The sequence below is a fragment of the Triturus cristatus genome, chromosome 7 (assembly GCF_964204655.1).
Source record: "Triturus cristatus chromosome 7, aTriCri1.1, whole genome shotgun sequence".
Taxonomy (NCBI): Eukaryota; Metazoa; Chordata; class Amphibia; order Caudata; family Salamandridae; genus Triturus; species Triturus cristatus.
Genome location: NC_140590.1, coordinates 1,201,357,470 through 1,201,379,127, shown reverse-complemented (window position 1 = coordinate 1,201,379,127; position 21,658 = coordinate 1,201,357,470). Strand labels below are relative to the sequence as shown.

Genomic DNA, 21,658 nt, shown 5'->3' with positions numbered 1-21,658 from the left:
CCTCTTCTTTTTTACTCCGTATACCTGAGTGGCAGACAAAGGGCATGTTTGCATGTTTTATATATTTATTTATTTATTTGAGTTTTATATAGCGCTGGCTAGACCTGGAGGTATCAGAGCGCTTTACATAAGGGAACAGCGGCTTACAAGTTGCAAAAGTTTCACAATAGTTACAGAATGAATAAATATACAATACAGGAGTGGTTTAATGAACACGAAAATCAGGATCAGAAAGACCAAGCAAAGCTGGTAATCCACAGGAAGGAGACAGCAGCGGGGAAGAAAACAAGACAAATATCCGAAGTCCAACTGGGTAGGTGAAGGCCATAGCAGTGTGCCAGAGCCAATCTACCCTATAACTGTCGGAGTAGCTCCACCGGAATCGGCCATGTATGCATTTCGGGCTCTGCCAGAATAGAGTGAGGATCAGGAGGTGATCAAAAGTCTAGAATCCAAAGACTGGAGGTGGGAGCTGGTGAGGATGGCAGGATTGGAGAAGGAATGTGGTTTGGCAGCCATCTTAAAGTCAGTTAAGATGGCTAAGTGTTAGTCTCCATGACTCAGTAGCTAGTTCAAGTTCCCACAAGTTCTACGGTTAGTTAAATTCACTATGCCATTAATCCTTGTAAGAACATCTGGATAGGGTGCCATTTATGTTAAAATCCCCAAACCAAATTAACTTAATAGGGTATCTAGCCCCTTATCCAGCTCTAGAACAATTTTACTGTGAGTATAATCAAAAACATTATTGTAATAATTGACCACAGCCATATCTCTTTCTCCTTTAAAAGTCAACCACATTATTTGAGTTCGCACTCCAATCGTGACAATTCTCTTTACATTTACTGGTAACTTATTTGAAACAAGAATCAGAAGCCCCCTTTTGCCCTTCCTGCAGGAGATGATACTACCTGTAACCAATGTGAAGAGAATCCTTCGAAATAGATGGGGTTGGTACACCAGGTTTCTTGCAAACAAAGCACATCAAGTTAAGTCATACCATCCTAGGGAATCCTGTTTACTTATTAAACCAGCAATATTCCAAGTTGCAATTTTATAGCCACTATTCATTTCAAGCCCTAGGTTACCAGTAGAGGACTCACGCTCACGATCCTCAAGTTGACTAGTGGAAACCAAAATGGTACTCTTGACATGTGGTGGATTAATACCCAGATCTTTGTAGAGTAAGGCAGTAACATCTATATTCACCCCAACATAATTACCCTTCCCAAACTTAGGACTCACGCACTCACTCAGAGTCCCAGTGAGACACTTATACAGACACTTTCAGGCCACCTCAGGCACTCACACACCCACATTGAGACACTCATGCACTCACTCAGCTACCCACTGAGACACTCATGCACTAAGTCACACACTTACTCTAAAAGGTTACAGTTAGGAAATACAATTAAAAAAAATTGAGATTCACTTAAAAAACCAAAGGTTATAGGGACGTTATAATTATGAAATTTAATTTTAAAACCCTTAGTAATTCACTGAAAAAAACAAAGGTTACTGGGGTATTGTAGTTAGGCTCAGATTTCACTTGTATCCCCATTCAGTGCACAGACGTCTTTGAGCTGTGCAACAGTGATGTCACCTTTTTGGCTGGAGAGTGGATTCTCTACGCCACTATTTAGATAGTCGGAGGGCCCACAGCAGACACGGGCCATCCATGTATCTGACAGGCTACAAAACTGGTGGCCAGTATATAAATTATTATAATGTTTTCTTTCTTTATTCTCTGCAGAGTGACTATTTATTTGGTCCTGATGAATGCCCCAGAACCCTGTTGGGTCATCTGTAACTAGACAGCACTTGTGGCTGGTAAATAAATGCCAGTATTGTCCAGTATAGGAAAAGATATCCCTGAGCCCTAGACAGAGGCGGTGACTCCAAGAGTCATTTGGCTGACTCTCTGTTACAGCCACAGGGCCATAACAACTGAAGGAGCCTGCCTTGGAAGTTGGTAGCCAAGAACGCCTGATTGCCACTGATTGCTGAAGTGCAACCTGGGTGACTGAGTCTTCACCATCAAATGTTGCACCCAAGACTATTGAGCCCAGGAGAGAAACTGGAGTACAGTTTAGTCACCCAGCAAGGATGTTACTGCCAGTTAAAGGGAACTACTGGTTTAGCTGTAACCGGATAACCAGCATCTGGTTTTTGGCTGGACTTTACCCGGACTTCGAGGAACATCAACCCCTAAGGTCGAAGTCAAACCAGCATGTTTGTGGATTCAAGGTTGGCCACAAGAACACACCGACACCGTGTCAGCATCGGTGAGCATCTTCAGCGTCCCGCATCCCTTTCATCAGGACACTCCATTGACTCCTATGGTGGTTTGCCCATAGACTCTGGAACTGGACTGGAGACTGCTTCAACTGCAGGGTAACTGTTCAACTGGATGTTACTGATCCCAGCTGAAGTTGGTCACTCAAAGATTGTCTTTATAACCATGTTCAAATAACTTGTCGTGGCTAACCTTAAACCATGAGATGCAATAGATTATAATGATTTATTGCGCTAAGTGAAAATCTGTGATCTATTGTTTAAAAAAAAAATCATTTCTCTGGAAACCTACGGTGGATTTTTGTCATTGAGGTGTCTATTTAAATATAAAAATGCAACTTATTTTTATAAATTGATGTTTGATAATTATTGCCATGGCATGGCTCCCTGAGCTGACCTTTGTCTGGCTGAAGATGTCATAGCCCTGTAGGTATGATCTCCTCAGCCTAGGAAAGTGATTGGTGGTCTTGACCCACATGACAAGGGGGAGCACCTCTGATAGCCCCAGAATTGGGTGCTTCATTTTTAAGACCTGAAGGGCTGAGGGCTGAACATCCATCAGTGATGTTTATCACAGAGTGAGGTGGGGTCAGCAGACTCAGTGACCCCATCACACTCTCTGATGAGTAAAGGACTGTCGCCTCCTCTAATTGGCTGACCCATAACAAGGTCAGCCATTGAGAGGATGTAGCAGTACCAATCATCAGGAAATCACAGAGGCCTCCCTTCCACAACTTGGGATCACCACCAACGGCCAAGTAAGTTGTATTTGTTTTTTATGTTTGCTATGTGTGTGCATGTGTATATGTATGAATGTATATGTATTTGTGGGTGTGTTCTGTGAATGGGTGTGTGTATGTGTATATGTTTGCATGTGATTACATGAGTTTGAGTCAGTGAGTGTGCATGTGTGCGTGGCGGGCATGGTCCCAACACCTGCTTGAATTTCCAGCCGCCACGGCTAGATTCTGAAGGCCATTCATGTTTTTTGACCAACAAAGACTAGGGGCCCGATTCACAGAACTAACTTAAGACAAAATCCTAAACTTACTACCATTTTCGTATTCACAGAAGGCACTTACTCATTTTGGTATTCACAGAAGACACTTACTCACTTTGGTATTCACAGAAGTTAGGAGTCCTAACTTTAGGACTCCTAAATGCCTTCTGTGAATACCGAAAGTCTTAAAATTAGGATTTTTCTCAGTTTAGGAGTCCCAAAGTTAGGACTCCTAACTTTACTACTACTAAACTGAGAAAAATCCTAATTTTAAGACTTTCGGTATTCACAGAAGGCATTTAGGAGTCCTAAAGTTAGGAGCCCTAACTATACTACTACTAAACTGAGAAAAATCCTAATTTTAAGGCTTTTGATATTCACAGAAGGCATTTAGGAGTCCTAAAGTTAGGAGTCCTAACTTCTGTGAATACCGAAATGAGTAAGTGCCTTCTGTGAATACCAAAATGAGTAAGTGCCTTCTGTGAATACCAAAATGGTAGTAAGTTTAGGATTTTGTCTTAAGTTAGTTCTGTGAATCGGGCCCATCAGATTTAAAATGTCTACTCCCACTACATGTGTGGTCAGCATTATTAAGTCTCACACAATTGCCACTGTGACTGTTCACCAAATCAAGGGTATTGTACAGTTAGAGTGTGAAAAAGGTAATATTCCATCTCCTTGATTCTCAAGCATTTCCAGCACGCCATAGCTCTGTATTACACATTCTAATTGTGATGTTGACAGTGAAAGACGATTTTGATGATGAAGGAGGCTATGTAAAGGATACCTGTATAAATTCAGAAGGACATATGCCAGACACTATAGAGTTTCCTGAGGAGCCCAGCATTGTTCTGTAAACTAAACTGAGAAGGACAACATATCATATTGTCAACAGTTTAGTAGACTAGTAAGTGAGTATTTTGTTTGGAAATGGAAGCGTAGCACAATAAAGAATTAGTGTACCTGATTAACTTATGGTTTGCTAACTTACATACATAGACATGCCTGCCTTACCCAGAGAAATTAAAGGCGATCTTCAAGTAATCTTGACAGACTCCATCACTGCCACAATTCTTTTCAAATAAAAGCTGCATAAACAGAAAAAACAGTTTATTAGTGTCGAGGTAGACATATGATGGGTTAGCTTGGCACAATTGACAGAATCTGACAACATCTGTCTGCGAAGGCATGATGGATGTATCATTGCAATTCATAATGTATGTAGGCATATCATCCTAAACTGGTAACACCTAATCATAAAATAGCTGTATATTGTATGTGAATGATTTAATTAATGAATGAATTAATGACTTGTATAGCGCACTATCACTCGCCATTGAGCATCCTGGTGCTATGCTGGGAGGTAACATGAGTCCCGGTGTGAGAATGTATGGGTATGGCCTTGGCAAGACAATGATTTAGATGAGGTAGGGACACAGTGGATTAGGGGGGGAAAAGAGCGAGGTTTTAAGGCATTTTTAAGATTTTGCTTCAGTGTTTATGAACTGGAGAGAGATGGGGAGTAGGTTCCAGGCTTTTGACTCTAGCATCATGAAGTATTTCCTTCACTGAGATTTGAGTTTGTAGGATGAGTTCCTTAGAAGGCTGCTGTTGGAGGATTTCAAAGTTCTTTGTGTCTTATTGTGGCAGAACTGGGCGGTAATATATCTGGGTCCAAAGTTGTTAAATGCTCAAAGACTAGTAGTAGGGTTTTAAAAAGGATCCTTTTGTGGATTGGTAAGCAATGCAATTTCTTCAGGGCTGTGGAGGTAGAGCTCCGTTTGGGGAGTTGAAGCATAAGTCTTGCTGCGGCATGGCAGATCATCTAGAGCTTGTGTATAAGTCGTTTGGAGCAGCCAGCATAGAGGCTATTGCAATAATCGAGTCTGGAAGTGATTGGGGATCCTACAACGGTTCCTGGTGGTGAGGGGAAGAAAGGGAATCATATTTTTGTAGGGACTTGACTAGATTGAAACCTATGACTGCCACTGCTACGTAGTTTGGGTAGAATGATAGGACGGTATCAAATTTTACCCCCAGATTTTTTGCTACTTCTACGGTGGCCTGGGAGGGGATACAGGAATGAGTTAGGCCATTATTGTGAAGGGGAGAATTAACTAGATTTTCTGAAGAGTAAAATTGCGGTTTTGTTAGTATTGTATTTGAGGTGGTCGTTTTGCATCTAGCAGATGATATCGGAGAGACAGTTTTGAAAATTCTGTTCGGAGGTCAGTGATTTGTTGTCCAGGGAGAGAACCAGCTGTGTGTCAACACCATAGAAGGTGGTCTTGATTCCATATGATGTGATCAGGGAAATGAGGGGAGCCATATAGATGTTAAAAAGGGGGGGACTGAGGGAAGATCTCTGTGGCACTTCCATAGAGACTGATCTTTTATCAGTGAAAAATTGTCCCAGGGTGACTGTTTGTCTCCTATCAGCTAGAAATGATTCAAACCAAGATAAAGCCCTATGCAAAATTCCCATGTCTTAAATATGTTGTAGAAGGATGTGGTGAGAGAGGGTGTCGAATGCTGTGGAGAGATCCAACAGTACCAATACCACATTGTTCCCTGCATCTGAAGTCATTTTTTCAAGTAGAGCTAACTAGGTAGAATGCTGAGTTCTGAAACCAGATTGACGGAGATGAAGTGCATTCGAATTTTCAAGGAAAGTGATGAGTTTATGGTTTACTAGTTTCTCGAGTACCTTTGTTGAAGACTGGAAGGAGGTAGATTGACCTGAGATTTGTGAGGGTGGTAAGATCTGCTAGGGGCTTTTTTTGAGAGGTTTCACAACTACAAGTTTCCAGGTGGTGGGGACTTCAGCTGCGGGTAGGAATGGATTTAGAATCTGGTTGATAACTGCATTGACGTTGTCTATAGCTGCATGTAGTATGGAAGGTGGGCAGGGGTCTTGAGCTAGATTTACAAGAGAGATAGCCTGACGTGATTGAGGAAGGGAGATTTTCTGAAATTATGTCAATCTGACCTGTGAGGTGTTAATGATGCTGCTGGGACGGGGTTTGAATGAAAGGTAAGTTGTGGAGGAAGGGGTACATTCCTGTTGTATGGCCTAGATCTTGTCCTCAAAGAAGGCGGTAATCTGGTCACACAGGGCCTTAAAGGGGGGATATCTTGTGAGAGACCTCGCAGTTACAGGAAGACTTTGGAGATTTTAAAGATGGTTTTAGAGTCTTATCAGGCCTTTTTGATTTTTGTGGTTAAGTGTTTTTTTTGTCTCCTTGATGTGCTTGTGGTATGATTTCTGTGACTCTCTGTATTGGGCGAGGCCATCACAGTTGTTGGCCAGAAGCCACTTGGGTTCTAACTGCTTGCAGTTGAGTTTTTGTTTCACTAGGAAAGGTGATAACAAGGGAGCAGAGTGTTTTGGCCTGCTTGAGTTGGTGAGGACAGAGGGAGCGATGTTCATGGCTGTACAGGTGTGCCATGAATGGAAGGAATTAATGTCATCAATTAACCTGCCAGTAGTGGTGGGAGTGGTGATATAGAGATGGGCGCAAAGGTTACGATCGCTCTTCAAGGTTCCCAATTTCGAAGGGTGGTGCGAGTCTTGACTTTTGGCAAAGGGGGGGATTCTAGAGGTTGATTGTAAGATTAAAAGGGATCAGGCAGTGATCTGGCCATGACTGAATGATGGGGTCCCCAGGTGTTAAGCAGGGGTGGTTGGTACAGATTCCACCAAAAGTGTGCCTCAGTGAGTGGGTAGGGGTGGAGATAAGTTGAGGAAGACCTATTATCTTTAGAATGTCTGTGAAATGTGCCGCTTCTGGTCTTTTCAGGCTATCAAAATGTTAATTGGACTTCGCCCAGAACAGTAAAATTAGTTTAGTGTAGTAAGAAGGGGGCAAGTGCTTATCCAAATGAGGCTAGGAAGATGGAGCCTGGGGGGATGATAGAGTAAGCAGCCAGAAAAAGAATGAGAAGGATTGATTTTAAAGCAGAAGCCGAAGCTCTTGCTCCATAAGGGAGTCAATCTCAAAAGAGCTGTATTGGAAATTAACTCCTTGACCCTCCTCTCTATCCTGTGTCAGAATTGTGTATCCAGGGTGGGGGGGGGGACTTTGTCTATGATGGGTTTGCACCAGAGTTTGAGCCAGGATTCAGTGATAAATAAGAAATCTAGTTTGTGGTCAACGATTAACTCATGGACTCCTTGCGCATATTTATAAAGTGAGAGGGTGTTTAAAAGACCACAGGAAAGAGATATGTGGGAAGACAAGGGAGTATGTAGGGAAGAATGCTAGGGAGCAGGGGGCGGCTCATATGGAAGACCAACCTCGCCCCTGTCACCAATGCAAGCAACTGGTCCCATCAAGTATCTAGGATCCTAAATATGGCAATTACGCAAGAGTGTATTTCTAAAGGATTTTAAAAAGACGGCAGTACGTGACATACCAACTGTGGGTTGGGCATAGTGGCCAGCGCTGGACGTGGAACGGATGCAGATGGGTGCAGACGGACTTGCTTTTAGTGTGCCAACGTGCATGTGCCTGCATAAAAGGGAAGCTTCAGCTACGTCCCCCCTCCTGGGCTCCTCCTGGCCCCAACAACTAGTGCAGCACCCTCAAGGTTGCAAGGGGGAGGGGAGCGGTTCCAGTGTCGACCGGTAGCGTTCCCAGAGGTTTTTGAGTATCGTCTAAGGTATTGGGAGGAATTAAGTGGTAGTGCAGTGATTAAAAGGCAACAAACTTGTGCAGTTTATCCTTAGTTAGATTACTTTTAGAAGCAAACTGCTTCCCTCCCACCTGCAAGCACTTGTACATTTGATCTGCTTTCACCTCCAGCCAACATCCTCCCTTCACACTAGGGGCTTCTAACAAGCACATTGCGCCTGTATAAATAAATATGTTTCAGAGAAATCGAAGTATGCATGATTTAATAGATATTCTTCGAAAAATATGCTTGCTGATTAACTGAACAAGGTGGAGTGCTTTTTAATTTTGTCGATTTCAATTCCTCACGTTTTTACACTCCTCTTAGACACATATTTGGATCTGTTTGTGTCCCCAGTCCCAAGGCCTTCATGGGGTACCCTGTACTGCAAGCTTAGCATAGCTATTTATTGGTTCCCATGTTCCACATGAGAAGCTAGACAGTGGCCTTCTGGTTTTGACAGAACTTTGAGATATACAGAATGGCTTTATATGTGTTTTTAATGTTACATATGACACAGGCCTTGCTGCATGTTAACATGGGCATTGTTCGTGCATGAATTGAATGGAGTGCATGGTGGATGTACAAAGCCTAGAAAAGAGGCCTTATTCTTTTTTCTTCCAGACTAAAAAGATGTGCTAAACCGTCATGTTTTCTGAAGCTCATGTTGAAGGGACAGGACATTTCCATTCAGTAGGGCTCTTTCAGAAACAGGGTGGCTGAAATCCATCAATGAGAAGATATTGCCAGTTCTGTCTTGGATGAAGGAGAGATACCATAGCAGAAGGGTTCTCTGTGCTCTCTTCAGTCTAAACAAAAGTATTGTTCGCAGTTCTGTGTAGCACAATCTCACTCCAATAGATTCTCCTTAGAGCACCATATGGATTAGAAACTTACAGAAGATGCCAGAGGTTGGGATGGGGTTCATGAAGAGACACAGGGTGCTTTACATGACGTATCACAAATAAAATGACACAACTATGTTGTTAATAGTTATAATTTGGGTAAGGATTTGGGTAATTGATTAGGAAGGTGTGATAAACTATGTGTAGGGCATTTCTAGCAATTGTCTTTTGAACATAGCATTTGCTGCATTTTTATCATCTTTATGATCATTCATATTCATGCTAAATGCAGAAGAATAGAGCACAATAAGTGATCATTTAATATAAAATAGCACTATTTGTGTTTGTGTATTGACTTTGAAATTCAGGTTGGTGGCTATACCACATCAACCGTTTCTCTAAGCTGCTCTAGTCAATCCCCTGGCCCAATAAACAATCACAAATTGTGTGAGGGGGCAAGATCCATGTTGGCAAATTAAATTGTGTGCACACACACACAGACATATTACATTTCAAGCATTCTCTGTTATGTTCATTTACCCATGCACAACATGGCCTTTTTACCAGACTGCATGAATCTGGCCCACCTTCTGTCAAAGCCCAGAGGCATCATGCAGATTCAGCATTGCTGTTGACTCCTCCAAATACATATTGCCCTACCTGTTGTGCTACCCTCCTTGGGGAGCCCTGGCTGAGAATGCCATTGATGTTGTTAGCAGCTGGGATTGGATCACCATTAAAAGAATAGTTTAAGGCTAGAGTTATAGGCAATAGAGAGTCTTCCACGCACACCTAGAGGAAAACAGAAGGAACACATTAAACCTTTACAGACCTATCAGGGAAGCACATGTCTCTGTATTGCTTCACCATATAACATCTCTAGTTACATTTTTGCACACGCCCCATACCACACCAATATTTCATCATACCATCACCATGATTAATTACATCCCTTCAAACTGAACATCTCATTCAGCCTCTGTAAAGATAGATTTATTTACATAAAGTCTACCTACATCAAAAGAAAACGACTCCTGTTAACTATATTGGACAACATCATTATAACAGGAACTCGAACACCTGTACCCCTAATCATTAACTACGTTCTCTTCTCCCAAGTCTCACGGGCCTTCTTCCTGCTACAAGACACACTCAAGGTCTCCACCTCATAAGCCAATGTCACTCTCTCCTCATTTGAACATGAAACAATTGGCCTCCCTTCTACCCTGCACCTGTCCTCCTGTACTGTCTCCCATGAGGCCCATCATGACCATTATTTGATGATCTTTCAACAGCATAGCACCACCAAATAAAAAGCTAGATCCTTCACAGCACTCTGTAGTGCATAATGACATGGACAGATTCCTGTGACAAACAAGTCCTCTTGTTCTAACCGACATGGGCTTTGTGTCTCTTTTGTAGCTGTTCTTTTGTGCTTAGGAAAAATATTGCATGTTTTACTGTTTCATTATATCAGTACAGGGCTATGGGGAAAAAATGTTTTCTTTGGGTTGGTTGCACTTACCAAAATTCCAATGTCCTGCGCCACTTTACATTTGTGTAAATACCATAAACTATATCTTACAGCGTTAAAAGTAAAAAATAACCACCAAGGCATAGTTATATTTTCCATTTGATAAATATGACTGAAGTGAGCCTGTATAAACAAACAATGGTAAAACATATTTTTTAGGCTTTCCTGATTAGATGGGGGACCAATATTGCTTTGTCACACAATCCTTGTTATTTCTTCTGTTGCTTGCAATGCTGTGCAAACTTGTTGCTCGCCTACTTGCTGCTTTGAATTATGTGGGTCTTTTGCCAATTATCTTTAGGTATTCAACACTTGTAATATAGTTTATAACTCGAGGGGAAGATACACGAATAACAGGTGCAAACTACGATCAGTATTCTTGGGGCAATAACACATTTTAGGAACAAATTGTCTAATAGGTTGGCTCATGAAATTCCGAATTGTTGTGGATCGCAGCAGACCTACCTTTAGAATATTATTAAGGCATGCCACAAATTGAGACTCACTATGATCGAAGGCCATCACAAAGTTGGTGAACTGCTAGGGTCAGCACACCACCATGTCTGTGATCTCTTTTAAATAAAGCAAACTCAGGGGCATATTCACAAGGGAATGGTGAAACGTGGCGTTAAGCAAACATCGCTAATGCCAAGCTCCGCCATTCTGAAAATGCAGGCATACGTCATGTTCATAAAAATGTGGTGCACTCCTGTGTTTCCCCCAAGTGCTGGCGCTAAATCTAGCTGCCTAGCACCAATGCAGGCACCCTTTTACCATAGTGCAAGGGTGTCTGCATTGGAGGAATGATTGTTTATGTGCAGAAAGGTGTCCCTTCTTGCACATAAACAATCCAGAATGGTAATCTGTAACACCTATGTGTGCGGTATTGTGCAGCACACATAGAATTTGCAAATCGTAATGATTTAAATGAATGTTTATGTGCAGGAAGGGACACCTTCCAGCACATAAATAATCATTTATGGCGATTTGCTGTTTCTATGTGTGTTGTACAATGCAGCACACATAGAAATAGCAAAAACAAGGAGAAATTAAGCATTTCTCCTCTTTTCACCATGTTATTAGCAGGTTTTCCCTGTTCTTAATTGTGGTGCTGCCTCCTATTTATACCACCCTTGTAAATAGAGGGCGGCATCAAAATGAATGGGTGTTGCAGTGGAACGCCCACCGCAACACCCACTGTACATCTCTTTCATACTAAGTGAAGCATGCAAGGGGGCCTTATTTACAAGGCGCCTTTAAGCCACTTTAAGTGGCTTAACGCCACCTTGTAAATAAAGCGAAGGGTCTATCACCACAGAAAGTCATAAAAAGTGACGTTCCTGTGGTGATTGAGGCTTGTAAATATGCCTCTTTGTTTTCAAAGGAAACAGATCAGCCATTAAAAAATAAAAAAAAGCCTATTGCCCAACAGTTTTTATAACTCACAAAGGTAAACAGAACCAAGGGAACCCCCTCCGTCCTGGAAATGAGTAACCACCTATTTAGAGTTCACTGTAACTTTTCAATGTTTTGCGACCAGATTTTGGTAGCAAAATATTGATACACAGCATATGGATCCAGTATTTGGATGACAAACCTACAACACACTGCATCTAGATGAAGAATCAGTATCCATTTGCAATCCCATTTTAGGGGTTGGAAAAACATTTTCAACTCCGAAAATGGGATTAGTACATCTGAAGAAAGAGCCTTCGGTAAGGCTCTTTCTGGTGTATACTTTTTCAAACTGCAAACTCCTCACCTTAGAAAACTCCTGAGACACTGGACAGGATCCCCAAACTTTTCTTCAGCAGTGCTCTTGCACGCCGCTGGGTGGCACCTTGCGTATTCCTGTTGGTTCTGTACTGCTAAGGAAGTTGCAAAGCTGCAACCTGTGTGAGCTGACATCAGTTTCTTATTTTTAGTATTCATAGTATCAGATGTGGAGCATGATCAAACGTTGATATCAGTGTGCTGAATACTAACATGGGACCATTTTAGATTCTAAAAAGAGAACACTCCACTTTCACTGAATGGGGAGGTGGAAGGCAGTGAGTTAGAGTATACACCAGAAAGAGCTTTACTGAATGTAAGTAACTTGTCATTCTGATGGAAACATATAAACACAAATTCTTCGCTGTAGAATAGATACCAAAGCAGTAACCCCACAAGTTGAGAGTTTGTGGAGTAGACTCAGACCAAACAGTTCAGCAGAAAAGGTGCCCCTCACGTAGACCTGACTGTCAATGCTTTATTGCTTCATACATGCAATGACACCCATGGTGCAGCTTGAAAGATGTCAAGGAAAGCCACTCCACATGCCAACATAGTGGTAGAAGCCTTCGCCCTGACAGAATGGGCTCTCAGACCTTCTATGGGCTGCTTCCCGGTCATTGTGGTAGTTCTTGATAAAGAGGAATATCCACCTCAACAGGGTCCTCTTCTGCACAGACTTTCCCCTTTCTACTATTCGAGAATCCCACAAAAAGCTGATGGTCCACAGTGTTCCTTAGTGTGATCAATATAAATGCTCAAAGCCCTTTTGGGCTCCATCCGATGGAGCTTCTTCTCCTCTTTTGAGTTGTTAGAGGGAGCAAAGAACACTTATATAATGATGCATTGCACAACATGGAAGGGAGTCATGACATTTGGCAAGAATGCCGCCTGAGACCTAATTGTCTGTAAAAAAGGTGGTGTATCTTGGTTGCACTGAAAGTACCTGGAGTTAACTCACTTGAGTAGCTAATGTAATCGCAATCAGAAAGATGGTCTTTAAGGTAGGAAAATGGAGCAAGCAGCTATGCATTTGCTCAAAGGGCATACACATGAGAAATGACAAGGCCAAGTTAAGTTCCTACTTTGGCATCACAAATGGCTTGGAATGGTGTGTTTCAAACCTTTAATAACTCTCACTGGTATATGTGATTTAAACAAGGATGGTTGGTTTGTAAAGATAGAAAGGTCTAAAAAGCTTATAAATAATCTTTAAGGCCGACCACTTTAAGAGCTTGAGAGCCAAAGATAAAACAAAAAGAAATCTTACAGCTTTGATTGTAAAGGATCAGTCTTACAAGTGCCACTTTGGGCCACAAATTTTCCCCAGTGCCTGGCATAAATGGATTTCGTGGAAGGCGTCTGGCATAAACGATGACATCCACCACTTCAGGTGATAGATAAATTGCAGTCAGCTGCCACCATTCAATCTCCACGCACGGAGGTGTAGATTGCACAGATCCTGGCGGAAGACCCTGCAATGTGGCTGCAACAGTAGATCCTCATAAAGTGGTACAATGATCAAAGTACAGGTGCTCATGCCTAGAAGTTCGGGTAAAACATTGTTAACCAAATCCTGAGAGACTAGGATGTCTTTGTTCTTGATCTTTCTTAGAACCCGGGGCAGGAGAGGCAGGGAGAGGAAGTATTTCAGAGTCTTGATTCATCATGAATGCATCACCTAAACAGTGCTTTTGTGTAAACACTAACATACAAAACTATTGGCCATTGCACATTCTGGATGGTGGCAACAAAATCTAGCCAAGATTCTTCCTCTTGCACCACTTCTGGATGTAGACATCACTTGTGATCTGCTGCATTACACCAGCTCAGCTTGTCCACTCTGGTATTCAGTGATCCTGCCAGGTGGTTCTCGATTAGGGCAATGCCTTGGCTCTACAACCAACCACAGAGGCACTGAGCCTATTGGCATGGGGGACAGGACCTCATGCTGCTCTGCTTATTGCAATACCACATGGCAGTGGTGTAGTGCATAAGAACCTGCACCATCCTTTACTTAATGGATGACAGGAAGGCCTTCAGAGCCAGACAAATGGCTCACAACTGCAACAGACTGATGTGGAACCAGGCTTCTGATGGAAACCAGAGTCCTCTGATCTCCACCTCCCCAGATTACCTACCCAGCCCATCAGGGACACACCCATCACTATTGTCAGCTCTGCATGAAAAAGGGAGAAGGGCCTGCTGCAGGTACAATTCTAGTCTAACTGAAACAACTGCAAATCATGAGGCATCTCCTTTGAGACCTGGATAACATCTGTCAGGTTTCCTTGATATTGGGCCTACTGGAACTTTAGATTACATTGTAGAGCCCACATGTGCCAACTGGTGTAACTAATAAATACGATGTAGAACATATGTGACTCAGCACTCAAAACTATTTTCCAATTATATTGTCCACATGCAACTAGACCTGACAATCATTTCAGAATTAATTCCAACAAAGTCACATAATTCACAGGCTCATAGTGTTGTAGCCATAGCCAACACATTTCATCCAATTCGAGACTTCTTCAGGGCTTTTTTTCAAAATTCAGCAGATGCTGCACGAAATGCCCCGTGTGAGTGACCCAGCTCACTGGACTATGAAGGGTCACACCCAACATAGGATGAAAAGATTTTTACCCAGATTCGTTAAGGAAGGAAACCAAAGGATTTAGAGTTTATTGTATCTTTCAAGTTCTCATGCTGGAAAGACAACTGTACTCGTTCCTACATAAAGAAACAATAACGAAACAGGCCTTGAAGAAGTCACGTATGAGATAAAATGCGATGGCTTTGGCTACAGAGAAAGGAAGTTTTAAAAAAAGAAAAGATTATGAATAAAGGACTTAATTTTGGAAGAAAAACAGCACCATGTGTATGTGCATTATGTGACTTTGTTGAAATTAATTCTGAAATTATTGTCTGGCCTAGTTTAATGTGCTCAATATAATTGGAAAAGAGTTTTGAGTGCTGAGTCATATATGTGCTACATGTTACTATGGAGTTTATACTCTGGGGAAGGTTAAGATGGCTGATCTTCCAAACTGATGCACCTTTTTCTTTAACTTCAATATAACCTACTTCTGTGATAAGTGCGATAATTATTGCCTCAGTCTCTTTAGTAAATCACTAATAAATATGATGCAGAAGGCTAAGAAACCTTAGCGCTGCTCTAACCATGATCTAGGAATGAGACTGAACCATCGGGCTCATGACCCAAATGTCCTAGACTCATTGCGATGGAGGGAAGGCATTGAACTGCACTGTGTCCAAGACCACTTCAATGAATTGAAGGAGTCGGTGTGACTTACTGTGGTGAGCCTGTCTTCAACAGCTAGTAATTGAGATAGGAGAAGACTGACATCCTCGACCTGTGAAGTGGGGCAGAGACCATAGTATCACTTTCGTGAACATCCAAGGGGTACAGGTGAGGCAAACAGGGAGTGCAGCAAACTGTCCTGGTCTACTCTTAACCTCAGTTAACATCTGGTAGACTGCAGGAGGGGTATAAGAAAATACACCTTCTGCAGGTTCATGGATACCATCCAGTCACCTGGGTCCGGGGCAGATAGTATCTCGGCCAGCTTGAGCACTTTGAATTTGTCCTTCTGCAGGAAGGCATTCTGAGACCAAATAGCCAATATAGGCCTGACACCCTTGTTCTTCTTTGAGACAAGGACATTGTAAGAGTAACAACCCTTTCCTCTTTTTGACTTTAGGTACCCTCTCGATAGCACCATTGGAGAGTAACAATTGCCAATCTTTCAGAAGAATGGACAGGTGCTCAACTGAAATTTGCTCTGATGCGGAAGGAATGTTCGGAAATGCAGAAAGAAAAGGCAGGTCATCGCCATGTTGAATGATTTGTAAGGCCCATCTGTTGAACATGATGGATCCCCATCCTGGGAGGAAATGATGGATCCAGCCCCCTCGCTGGATGGCAATGCACCACTAAGGGCCAGCTGAGGTGGTTTTCTGGCTGGCACAGCAGTGATAGAGGAATGTGTGAAATGATGTCCCTGCCGACCCGTACGCTGTCTGCAAAATCCATATCCACAGACTTGAAAGGACTGGGGTGACTGCTGTACTGGTATGGGAGACCGTCTCTGTCTGCATGCCAGCTCTCTGGAATAGTCTTTGAAATTTTTCAACTGGTGTGTAAAGTATTTGGCAAAGTCAAACGATCCAAGCAATGCACCGGAAGTCTACTTTCCTTAAAGCACTCTAACACCAAGTCTACCTTCTCATAAAAAAGGCTTGACCTATCAAATGACATGTCCATGTGGAAGGCTTGTACATTGTCAGGAAACACTGTGGAACACATCCACGTGTGTAGAAGAATTACAACACTGGTACCGACTGCCCTCCAAAGCAAACAGTGGCATCTAGACCAGCACATATAACATATTAATCTTCATTTTGCCCATCATGAACTGCCTGAGCCAAGGAGCCTCTAAGGTCTCCTGGGAGTGCAGCAAGAACTCACTGGCCATGTCCCCCAAGACATTTGTATAGAAAACCAGTAAGCAGATAGCGTTTACAAAATGCAATGCGAGACTGACCGAGGACAACATGCATATGTCAAAAACCATAATCCACTTGGATTCCCTATCCCAGAGAAGTGTTGGGGAATCAGTTGGGATTCATCTGACTGGTTGAGGCTTGAACATCAAGGATCGTTGAGGTAGAATAATGTTTGGTGAGAAAATCTTGGTCACCAGGTGCTGGTCTGTGACATCTGGACTCTTGCCTTTTTACAGGTGGGCAGGAACAAGTTTTCTTCCAAGTGGCCATCAAGGTATCAGTGAGGGCCTCATTGAAAGGGAGCAAGGGATCAGTGGTGGCTGGCCTTGGCTACAAGATTTCTGTCAAGCATTTCGTTTTGGTCTCAAACTGAAGGCAGCTGAAAATACAGAACCTCAGCTGCCCCCAGGACCACTACTACAAAGGAGGAATTTTCTTCTATTGGTGGCCTAAGTGGTGAGTCAAGTCCTACCTTTGCGGAGAAGTATGAAGCTCATTGACATCTTGCAAATATGTTTAGGAGTCATCATCTGTTTAGTAAGGGGGGAGGAATCCTTCTGCATCCCCACCATCATCATCCACATCCTGAGGTGTCCCTTGCTCTGAGTTACAGCCATAAAGATAACAGGGCCTCTGCTGGCATATATGTCCTGATAGAGGGTCAGAGTCAGGGTGCATGATGACCAGTTGTGTTTTTGTGATTTTATAGCATGACAACAGTTGAGAGCAAGACAAATGTGGTATGGTGACTGACATTGGTTTCAGTACCATATCCTCTTGCACCACTGGTGGTACCAGTACCAATTTAAATGTGGAAGGGACCAACACAGGTCTTGGAGCTGGAACGGAAGTATGTACCAGTATTGGTACGTTGCCCATATTGGACTCCATGGGGGTCAGATGGTGCATAAGGTGTATTTCCTGGTGGTAACCCGACTGGAGGCCCCTGTTTTTCTATGAAGCCTGAAGGTGGACCAGAGCGAAATGAAAATGCTCTAAAATCTGCAGCATAGTCTCCTTGAAGGCTTCATTCTCCTGAAGGCTTCGCTGATGTCCCGAGGAACTTGGGTCACACTGGGATCAATTGAGGAATCAGCTCTGCTACTGGTGACCTTGAAGGTGAATGCCATACATTGAGGCACACTTGTACCTTCTCTTTAGATTTAGAGTGGCAGTATTGGGTCGAATCCTACCTCACTTTTTTAAGGTGTGAGCTGGACTTTTGCTTTTCACTTACCGGAGGACTGCTGGGGGGAATGGCCTCAGGCCCGGAACCGAGTGTGTGCCCATGACTTGGAGTGGGAGTGGGTCGTACTCAAAGGCTGAAAGCTTTTGTGTTCAGGGACATACAGCTTCCGCTCTCAGTCCCGGACTGTCTTTAGGTGCATGAAGACCAATTTAACACACACCTTCAAGTCTTGGCTCAAACCTAGACACCAGAGACATACTCACGTGGGTCCGTAACCGAAGTCTGTTTTCTGCAGTTACAGTATAGCTCAAAACTATCATCTTGGGTGGGGTCATTGTCTCCTGGCAGACAGGAATTTGTTTTAGAAGTTATCGGAATACTGACAAGATTGGGAATGCTGCTCCAGATGTGTGTCGGAAGGAATAGAAAGAAAGGAACTGATGTCAGCACGCATGGATGGCGCTTACATGTGACTGCGCTCCATCACTTCAGGGAAAGTATGGAGCCAACACAGAGATACACTGTGCCACTAAGAGGTGTGTGGGAGCACTGCTGAAGAGAAGCTTCTGGATCCAGTCTGGCACCTGGGAAGTATTCTAAGGTAAGTAATCTGCAATCAGAAGTATCCGTCAGAACAAGCATTTTTACGGCTGCAAACGCGAAATCATAGCATTTGTGATCATAAAAATGCTTAGTATCTCTGGCCCTAAGTGAGGTACCACAATACAAAACTTAACTTCTACCTTATTTTCCTGATTATGAAAAAGGGACCTAAACAACCATGCATTTTTTTAATGATTCCTGAAATCAAAAACTCATTCACAGACTAAATTAAAACAAAGTTGAAAAAGATGAGCTTTTAATTTTGACAAAAGCTCATTTCATTGTCTACTTCTTATTATCAATTGTAGTAGGGGTAGAAGTAATAGTATTCATAGGAACATTATTGTTATTCTTCTTTTTTTATTGCAGTTGCATTTTTATTCTTCTCATTCTTAAAATTCTAGGTCTCTTGATCTATTGTGTTGACTGTGTCAAAGCGGTGCGCTATCAAGTACTTTATCTGCCAGGTGTGGGTGTGTTGGTTGATGCCTTTGGCCATACATTCGATTTACTAATCTTGTATTGCATTGTTTGTAGTGTGTTCATGGCCATGCTTACATGTTCGGGAAAGGGAGGCGGGACGGGTGGGAGTTCAGTTAGTGGCACTTTAGATAATTTTATTATTCGTGCTTGTTCTGTTCTAGAAAAAGAAATTGCCATAACTGAGCGCCGTCTATCTCTTGATCCGTCTGTTAACAAACGCTCGTCACTGGGCTATATAGCTACGGTACCTTCACCTGTGATCGAACCTATCCAGATCACCATGAATAGTTCGGCGACTCTCCAGAGTTCGGCGCTCAGCACCGGCACTAGTTCTGATATCTCCCCAGACCGTGGTCCCCCCTCACAATCAGATCCTTCCCGTTTCTCACTACAGGCCAACCAAACATCGCCTTTTGTACTGACTACAAACTTAGACTCTCCCCTTGCTACTGTTTTTCCCATTGAGGCTACTAACAACCTTGGGTCCAAAACTGCTCCTAGTAAGAGGAAAAGAGCAGCAAGCGGCCGCAAAGGGGTCTGCCAAAAGGCTCTTAAGAAATGGAAAACCAAGTTACACAATAGCATTATTACCAAATCACGTCATACTGAATTATCGACTCCTCGCCACCAGCAATCACACTCATCCACTGCACATCCTTCTAACCTAACTTTTCAATCAGCACTTGTAGAGCAGTTACCTCCCATCCCAGGTCCCTCTGGTTCTCAGTCTCAACCATCTCTCATAGATCAAATTGAACAGCTCATTAAATCGTTCACACTTCCCTTGATCGAAAGGGTGAGGACTTTGTCAGAGAGGCTTGAGAGATTTGAGCAGGCCTCTTTAGACAACTTCTTCTCTCTTAAATCATTGATTAAGCTTCAATCGAAGATTGGCCAGAACAACTCTGTGACCGTGGTTCCTATTTCCAACACTTCAAGCGAGTCCTCTTCACAACCTATCTCGCAAAATTCAAATACCAATCCAGGTACAAGGCCTAAGCATGGTGCACCTACATCCCGCCCCAAATCTGCATCCTCTACATGTATCCGGACTTCCAAATCCACGAACAATGTAACTTTAGTTCCAGGCTTAACTACTTGTCCTGATGTTATGGAAGTGCCGGCTCATGAAGTAGAACCTAACAAGAACCGGCCTAAATCTCCTGATGTGTGCCCCACTCCAGCCCGTTTGGTTGACAAATCTAGCGAGATTCAGCAACCCCTACCTCATATAAACCTACCACCGGAATGTTCTCCTTATGTGGCTGTTTTAGTAGGTGTCCCTCGACTCAAAGCTGGTAAATTTGAATCTTTTACAGAGCTAAAAAATAAAACAACCCACTGGCTGAATACCAACAGGCCGCTCCCCAGGAACCTGGATGGCCACGTTCTCCACGTTAGGAGGGTTTCTTGGGTGGGCAATAGACGTAAAAATCTTTCTGGGGACTGTATCCTCGTGAATTTTAGGGATCCTCGGGTCCCACTGCTCATTTGTAAGCACTGCTCTGGTCCCGTTACGAATGGTATAGAATGTTATGACCTAAGCCAATTTTATTCAGATTTTACATATTCTCTTTATCCTCAACCTCCTCCACTTCTAGGGTATGATGGTTCCCAAAAGGGGGCACAACGAAGGGATGTCAACAACTTTGCCTCCTTTCCCCGCACTATGCATTGGGAACCGCATTTTCTGCACGATTCTTACTGAAATAATAACCTTGCCGTTATTGATTCTTGTACCCCTGATGGTAATGGTTATAGTGAAGCAGTGGGGGCTCTTTTAGTATTAGATGGGGATTCCTTATCCAACACTTCCCCACTCAATCCTCATCATCAGAGTTCACAGCCTGATACACATCCCCTGTACAGAGATTGCTTTCCATTGCTACCCATACGTAATTCATCCCATGGCGTTTTTAATTCTGTTACTTCCCCTACTATTTGCGATTCACCTCCAGATATTTCTTCCCTAAAGATTCTAAGCTGGAACGTTGCTGGCATTGCAAGCAAATTAGATCTTCCAACTTGGAATTCTCTGATAGAACCTTATTGTATTTGTATTTTCCAGGAGACTTGGAGTACAGAACCATATCATATGGTTGGCTACACCACCTTCTTTGAGCCTGCCATTCTATCCCCGTCTGGGAGAGGTCGCCCTTCCGGCGGCCTCCTCATTTGGGTTAGTATTTCCCTTGGGTGCACTGTCAAACAGGCATGTCATATCTCTCCTGATATTCTAAGGATTAACATCAAGGGAGCCCAGGGAAGAAAGTCCCTTGATCTACTAAATGTTTATGCTAGAGGCCTAAGCGGGGGAGCTTTGTCACCTACCCTCATACTCCTTGAACGGGAGTTGCGCAAGTGCCATCACGCATCACGTGTTTTGGTAGCAGGAGACTTTAATTGCTCTTTTGAGCCCCTTACATCGCTTGATCTTCCCGATCTTCTGGAGGATGACGCCAAGAGAGGCATTCCTTTATTATCATTGCCTCCTGTTAGGAGATGGTCTAAGTCAGTTATATTTATGAACACCATGGTCTTAGAGTTCGGCCTAAGGGCAGCTAACGGTAGAACTCCTTCAGACCTACATGGTGCTCATACCTATAATAGGATAGATCACACCTCAAGGATAGATTGTATCCTCTTAGACCTCCAATTGTGGCCATATGTGTTGGATATGGAAGTAGTCTCTACCATTGATAGTGACCACAATCAGCTATCCCTAAGCCTTC

At 43.0% G+C, this 21,658-nt stretch overlaps 1 protein-coding gene across 2 annotated transcripts in view; it reads right to left on the bottom strand.

The window, feature by feature from the left end:
- Window positions 1-21,658, bottom strand: part of LOC146811598 (integrin alpha-M-like) — a 500,127-nt gene that overhangs the window by 137,565 nt on the left and 340,904 nt on the right. For both annotated transcript variants that reach the window (XM_085618578.1, XM_085618579.1), the window contains 2 exons: window positions 9,475-9,606; window positions 4,310-4,383 (listed from right to left, as the gene is read on the bottom strand). In XM_085618578.1, the coding sequence (XP_085474704.1) occupies window positions 4,310-4,383; window positions 9,475-9,606 (206 nt within the window). The remainder of the gene's footprint in view (window positions 1-4,309; window positions 4,384-9,474; window positions 9,607-21,658) is intronic.